General features: G+C 42.7%; 1 protein-coding gene across 1 annotated transcript; it reads right to left on the bottom strand.

The window, feature by feature from the left end:
• Positions 1-1922: 1922 nt before the first annotated feature.
• Positions 1923-6433, bottom strand: LOC129858142 (WD40 repeat-containing protein SMU1). Its single transcript, XM_055927141.1, has 12 exons — positions 6211-6433; positions 5635-5845; positions 5366-5518; positions 4942-5052; positions 4689-4817; positions 4346-4465; positions 4088-4204; positions 3850-3977; positions 3610-3736; positions 3238-3405; positions 2964-3116; positions 1923-2622 (listed from the first exon to the last, which is right to left on the bottom strand). Exons 1-12 carry the CDS (start codon positions 6234-6236, stop codon positions 2524-2526), a joined length of 1542 nt encoding a protein of 513 aa, XP_055783116.1. The 5' UTR covers positions 6237-6433; the 3' UTR covers positions 1923-2523.
• Positions 6434-7646: the final 1213 nt, after the last annotated feature.

A 7646-nucleotide genomic window follows, 5' to 3' on the forward strand; every position in this document is an offset into this window, starting at 1 on the left:
AAAGCCATTATACATTTGTTTTAGGCAGGTCCTAGGAAACATTTTAGGCTATAAAACTAGTAAAATGTATTTTCAAAATAATAGAATGGCATATTTTGAGTTTGTTACTGGTCTGTCAACACACATTTTACCCTATGTTATAGTGCGCTAAGAATATAATGAAATATAAAATACTAATATTTTCCCAACAGGACATTCCCAACAGGACATAAAACGTGATATTTTGAAACAGAGCCCAAAGCAAGCCCGTGCTTTTTTGATCCACTTTATACCCTTGGCCTTGTTAGGGAGCTGGCGTAGGGTCTTACATTGAGAGTATCTTCGTCATGATACCCATAGAAAATAATATCAATCTATATTGTCAACAGCATTAGTCTCGTGTTCATACTTCACAACCTCCGCAGGATTTTGGAGTTGCCGGCGATCGAGCAAAAATAATAGGTCTACACTTAATTTAGGCTACATTACTGCATGCTAAATGTTTCTGATCAGTAATAGATGAGCAAACAAATAGATGAACTATACCACCTCCACGTATTTTCCCAACCAGAGATCTAAATAAATATGGAGAATAAAACAATATGACGTTAACCAGAGATCTAAACAAATATGGAGATTCAAACAATATGACGTTAACCAGAGATCTAAACAAATATGGAGAATAAAACAATATGACGTTAAGACGAGTCACAGGCTTTTGGTTGGGAGTGGGCCTAGGCTACTAAACGACTGCAAGTGAAGAGCAAAATAACCCACTTGTTAAACTACGTAACATACTGGCAAAATGTTCTGTTCGGTGTTGATTAATGAGCCATCTAGACAATATTACATTTCTACAGCCTGATTGTAGCCTGACCAATAGCAAACAGAGATTCAGTGAAAATAAAAATTGGACATTGATTTATAAAGACCCCACGCTTGTTTCAAAGCAGCATGAAACGGTTGATCACACGTTGGTAGACTATTGCTTCAATCATATAACAATTGGATGCCTTTGGGAGTTTCAGTAAGCAACAATTTGCCTTCAATTGCTTTAGCCTACTTTATTCCAGTGCATGTGGTGGGCTATGTGAAGATATGGGAGTAGTGACATGCCTTGCAAAGTTTAACATTTCCAGGATGATTGTAGTAACAGGCGGTGTTTAGCAACCATAAAGAGTTTAAGAGTAGTGCGCGCCAAATGCCGCCTCAGCGTTACGGTTAAGTTTCATACCAAACCTATGCTTTAAAACACATAATATGCAATTCTACTCAGTTTGCCATAGGGCAGAGAAAAATGCATTTTTACAAAATAATTTCTAAATATACCAATTTTGCCATGTGGTGGAGAGAACTTTTTGTAGTTTTGTACTAATTTCCTGCATTTCTACACATTTTGTAATGACTTGATATGAGCGAGAATGAATAACAAAACCAATGGGGCCCCTGGGGAGTACCCTGCATGCCCTGTTGGTATTTGGCCATGATTACTAAGACTAACTACCAATCTAATCATCATTAGCAGACATGGCTAATTGAGTGACATAAGAGAACTGCTGATGCACAACCAAATTTCACCTGGCGAATTCTATTCTTACTCTTACTCAATAGTAAGTTGAGACTCCAACTGAGGCCCCCTAGCGAACACGAGCCTTGAGCGACCACTTACATCTAGAACCGGCCCTGCAGATTGCAATCATGAAGTAAACATCCCATCTGAGGACATGAATCAAGTTATGTTCTATTGATAATCATTAAAAATGGTTGTTTGCATGTAAATTAAGAGTTGTGAGACTGATACAGTTGCGAAACTGCCACGTGGATTACTGACCCCAAAGTACCGATTTGGTAATTTTGTATTGGGTTTAACTGTTCAAAACAAGTACCAAAAGTAAGTTCACAAATGCCTCTGCTTGTCAGGAAATATAAAGAAAACACTAATACCTGATCAAATATCTTTAATGGGACAGACAAGAAATAGTACATGTAAATTCAGTCAACCACTGACAATCCATACGTAATAGCAATAACCCATGCATTTCACATCTAGGAACACACAGCAACACATGAAAAGGTATAATCATCAGATCGGGGATACAAAAATCAACATGAGTCATTCACCAGAGACAAATGAAAGCCCTTTCCATTTCTTGCTGTGCAGTAACACAAAGCAATTGTTGACCTGACTGACAAATGAGGCAAAATACCCAACCAGATGTTATTGGAAGAAAAAAAAATCCTATAAAAAAATATTTACATAAAGAAAAGTTTGTATTAAAAAAGGTATGTCTAAGGCCCATGCCTGCACTCCCATTACCCCAGTGCTTCCCCTAGCTACACTTTCTCTGAGGTGTGGCACAGGGGCCCCGAAACAGCAACACATACTGCCAATTTGAATCAATTGGGGCCCAAAACATTTTAGTCTGAACAAAAAGAGCTAGATGGGAGTCACTATCTGGCCCGCCTAAAGTGATGGTAGAGGAAACACTGCAGCATCCCATGGGAAAATCAGCTGGCATGCTGATGAAGGGGGCAGGTCTACGCTCAGGGTTTCCAGAGCTTGAGTAGGCCGTCCTCACTGTACGTGGAGATTAGGTTCTGATGGGGGTGGTGGGCGATGCCAATCACATCCTTCTCATGGACCTGGGATGGGGGAGACAAGAGCTTATGATGAGACAAAAGTCTAATACAAACTTTAGGCTAGGGGGTAGGCAACTAGACGATCGGAGGCCGGAACATAAATATAATTTGTACACTGCAAATTGACCCCGCCAACCCCAAAATCTCCGGGCTGCCTGTTGCCGACTCCTGCTTTAGGCTATAGTTCAATGTAAATGTGCCAGGATTGGCTAACAGAAATGCTGATTTATGTGCATTTGATTTACTGACTAAATTGACAACTTCTATTTTTATCATTGAGAAATGAGTTTTAACCAGGCTTGGGGTTGATTGTTTTTAATTCACATGATTTGGAATAAACATACTGTTAGGGTTCTCTCCAGCTTGCCGGTGACTGTGCTGAAGCAGTAGAGCACAAAGTCCTCTCCTACACAGTAGATCCACTCTCCACGTGGAGACAGTGTACAGCAGACAAAGTCTCCTCCCTCCCTCTTACCAGAGCTGAAACTCCTCACAATCTGGAGGACAAAAGGGGAATAAGGTCATACCAATATCATTTTTTTAATATTCAAAATGAATACCTCATATTATATTTTTTTAAATGAAAAGTGACCGTAAGTGGTCAAGTTAAGTCCTGACCTGGCCCTGCATGTTCATGATGACAACAGTGTTGGAGCGATTGCACACCACAAAGTGCTCTGGGTTCTTGGGCAGAAGGATGACGTTGTTGACTGTGATGTCGGTGCCGGCCGAGGTGCCCAGGGACTTGAAGGTGTTAGTGCATTCTGTGGTCTTCATGTTCCACACCTGACAGGACATTCACACACGTGTTAATCAAAATCCATTAACATACATTCTGCTGGAAATGCAGGTACACAGGACATACCATGCATTGGACAATCTGGTAACGGGTGGAGACAAGTCAAAATACAGTATCTGATGCAAATACCTTTTTTACTTATTATGGGACTATTGGCTTCTAGCAGCCTTTTGCAGAGTGGGGGTTCATACCTTCACAGTGCCGTCAGAGGAAGCGCTGATGATATGGTGGCCGTCAGGTGTGAATGTTGCTTCATTAACAAATGAGGAGTGTCCTCGGAACTCTTTCAGCGACTTGCCCGACTTCAATCCGTGAACCCTGTGGAACGCAAAAACATAAGTTACGGTTCCTTGGTGACCACTGTTCTATAGGCAGGAAAAACAAAGACAGAGAAACCATGAGAGAAAGAGGGCTTCATGTGTGCAGGTCACCTGATGGTCTGGTCGAAGGAAGCACTGAGCAGCTGGCTGCTGTCCTTGCAGAAACTGAGGCAGGTGACACCTTTACTGTGGGCGCGCTCAAAGCGCCGCAAGCACTGACCACTCTGGATCTTCCACACCTGTCAGAGGAGAGACGAGGTATGGAAGGTAGTGTGAGTATCCACTCAACCCAATGCAAGAGTTTGAACATTTGAGGGGAAAGTGACATTCCTATAGTGCCACTAGAGACCTTTATTTTGCCGTCCTGGGCCCCTGTGGCCAGCATCTCTGTGTCCCTGCTGAAGCACATACACAGCACTGCATCGTCCATCATCATGAAGTTATCCTGCGCCTGGTACTTGAGATCCTATCACACACACACATTTGATTAGGTCATCTTACTAAAACACTACCAAGGCAGTAAAAGGGTATTTTGAAAACTCCATGAATTGAAATCAAGTGTATTTCCAAAATCAGAGTATCAACTGGTGTTAGATCGCACACACACCTTTCTGATTTTGCCAGTGGTGAAGTTCCAGACCTCGATAAAACCATCCACTGATCCTGTGACCAAGTACTGACCATCAGGGGAGAAGCGGGAACACTCCACGTGGGACTTCTGCCCAAACTAGTAAGAATAACACTGCATTATGACGACACCCAAGCAGAACTCCGTGTTCTTGTTTTCATGCAGTGTGTTTTTATGCATAATTTAATTCAAATGTTACATAACCAAGCCAGTACCATTGAGCTATAATAATCTCTGTTGAAAAAAAGACAAGGCCATGGGGAAGCATCAAAACCATCCTTACTAATAAACACTGGCAATACCATAGCTGGACATACAGTACCTTGATGTGTCTAGTGAGCTGTGTGGGGAAGCGCTCCTCCTCCACGTCCTTCACGGCTGCCTTGCCCCTGAACAGATCAATGGTCATACCTGGGGGCAGGAGACCCTGGTGCTGTTGCCATTTTAGGGACTGAGAGACAGAGATGGTGGTTAAAATACTAATCTGCATAATATTATCCTGGTCGTAGATCAGACTGTGCTGAATTAACATGAAAAGACCATATATTCCAGGTGTATAGGAACATGTCACCCACCTGTCCCAGCAAGGCCATGAGACGGGAGGGGGGCACCACGCTGACCTCCCCGGCCAGGGCCTGGGCGATGGCCACCCGTCGTTTCTCCTTACTGCTGCCATCTGGGTAGGCCTGGAGGACACAGAGGAAGGAGAGCATACAGACACTGAGCAATGACACAAACACAAGACCGCAGGAGCTCTGAAGAACCCATAACAAAACAAAACAGTCATTTCTGAGTGGCAACGGAACAAATAGGCAACTGACAAAGTCAAAACACTATAGGACATTTATTAACGCTATATTTCAGGAGAACACGGGTGAAGGTTATTTTTGGTGTTCAATTAAAGATGTTCAGGTATACAATAGATGCACAGACATAACCAGACAACCTGGAAATAGTTCATACTGAGTTATATCTCCCCTATACACGGAGTGATCTCACCTCTCTGGGGTCAAAGTAGGAGCGAGCCAGCAGGTTCTCCAGGTGAATGTACCTCTCTGGTTGCGTCTGCTTCAGCATGATCATGGGGTCTGTTTGCCTTAGCAAAGACCTGGCTGCTCCCAACTCTCTCAACTCAATGAGCTCCAACACCACCTAGGGGGGCACACACACGCATTTTACAAAAAAACATAATGACATAGCAGCAGAGCTAGCTAGAAAAGAACGTTCTGGTGCATACTAATTCCAAATACAACACGACAACTTTTTACCTGTTCATACAAGTCTATCAAAGTCTTGTCAGGGAGCTTGAGGGACTGAATAGCTTGCAGCACAGTATCCCAATGGCCACTGTTGATGTCTGCCACGAAACTCTCGATACTGTCCACAGTGTTCAAAGACACCGTGGTCTCTTCCTGCAGGGTGGTCAATGTCCGGTGCAGATTGTTCTCTTTCAGGTACTGCATTATCAGACGAATCACGCTGCAAAATCATGGTACACTCCATCAAGGCATGTCATATTTTGACGCAAGACAAGTTCTATCTAATCGTGTTCGCTTGCAAGCCAGTTAGCTAATTTAGGCGTTCTGACAGGCTAACGTTAGTATTAGTTAGCTAAGACTACATAGCTACATTAAAAATATCACTGGTGGGTACAAAAACAATTAAACATAGCTAGCTAGCAGGCAAGTTATGTTAGCTTAGGTAGCTAACGTTTACTGGATACAAGCTGCTTGCAGGTTGAGGTAGGCCTCAACTGAGTTTAGAGCTGCCACGTGAACCACAATAAATAAACAAAACATTCAGCCATTTACAGTTGTGCAAATATGAATAGCTATAATACTTACTCGGCTGATTCCACCTCCAAAGACATGACTAAATCACCAAAAAGTAGATCGTTGTGAGTAGAGAAGTCAGCGAAAAGACAAACAGGAACGAACAGTCGTTGAAGTGGGCGGAGTTTCTAGCAGTAGTAGACTAGAAATATATTTTCAAAATAAAAGTAGATTAACGTCAATAACGTCTGTAGTCGACTGCATCCATCAACCAATGCTTGTGTGTGACGCCCTCGTCTATCGACTGATAGATTGCTATGTCATATGATGTGGTTAGCTGATACGTAAAATACCTATCCAGGTGTTGTAAGATCTGGTCGGCGGCAGCAACGCCTGAGCAGCAGGGGAACATGACCTGTATGTAGGCCCAGGCAGAGCCCTTATGGCGGGTCATTCAGGGCTGAGTTCAGTACGAAAAAAACGTAGTGTAACGTTCAATTAAACGGGAGAGGGGGGCTTGGGTGGTTGGTTGCCATGCTGCCCTTTGATGCTGCTTTCATATACAAGTGGGAAGGTGGTAATTACCAGTTGTGAAGTCGTAAATACCAGTTGGATGCATTCAAGTGCTTTGAACTCGTTGAGAAACGCCGATTGGCTAATGGCCAACAAGCTGCGTTAACCATGAACTAAAAGTACGGCTATCATGCTTGTAAACAAAAAAACATGAATAGATTACTTTTTGTAAATACTGTTTTGTAGTTGCATTTAACTTCCAAAAATCCTGTTATAGAGGTCATTTCCTTAGTAGGTGACATCAGAGAGCACCCCGCCACACAGGTCAAATGTACCTCAAAGTCTGTTCAAGAACATTGAAGAATGCTTTGAGGAACCATGTCGTTCAGTACAAACCATTATGCAACAAAGCAAACATTCAATCAAATTGGACGCACCCCAGGTAGGCTACTGCATCTACACAGGCAATAATAACACAATTCTAAGATTTTTTTCCATTAATTGGTCTTTTTACCAATCACATCAGCTCTTTTCACATCAGATCTTTTTCAGAGCTGATCTTATTGGTCAAAAGACCAATTAGTGAAAAAAGAGTTCAGGTCTCGGTCTGAGGATGTAAAGGTTCATTCTGGCCCAGTGAGAGTAAAATTTGTGGAGATAATGGATCCTTGCATTTTGGCTGATCCATATGTGGTGGTAGGTTGGGTGGAGAAGAGGTTGGTGACTGTTGAATTGGTGAAAGTAACTAGGAGTGCTGATTTATTGTGTTTCTGCAGCCCAGAGGGAGTTGGTGCTATGTATCAGGGACAAGAAATGTGACTTGCTTTGCTCTCCGGAGCAGGGCACTGTTGAAAGGAGTTATTATGTGGGTGGCATTAAATGTTGATGAAGATCAATTGAAATTGAAGATTCCCAGTGTCTGTGACGCTCGCCATTGGGTGCAATGCAGAACTGGTGGGAGCGTGGGGAGACCGAATATGTTGTCTTGCCAGATA

This window comes from Salvelinus fontinalis, chromosome 6 (genome assembly GCF_029448725.1).
Source record: "Salvelinus fontinalis isolate EN_2023a chromosome 6, ASM2944872v1, whole genome shotgun sequence".
NCBI lineage: Eukaryota > Metazoa > Chordata > Actinopteri > Salmoniformes > Salmonidae > Salvelinus > Salvelinus fontinalis.

What these genes read in the sequence shown, in the direction of transcription:
- LOC129858142 (XM_055927141.1), bottom strand. Translation starts at nt 6,236, where the DNA reads ATGTCTTTGGAGGTGGAATCAGCCGA. An exon ending in AGCTCACTAGACACATCAAG is followed by an intron (nt 4,466 to 4,688) that starts GTACTGTATGTC and finishes TATTCTTACTAG; the next exon opens with TTTGGGCAGAAGTCCCACGT. An exon ending in CCACTGGCAAAATCAGAAAG is followed by an intron (nt 4,205 to 4,345) that starts GTGTGTGTGCGA and finishes TGTGTGTGATAG; the next exon opens with GATCTCAAGTACCAGGCGCA.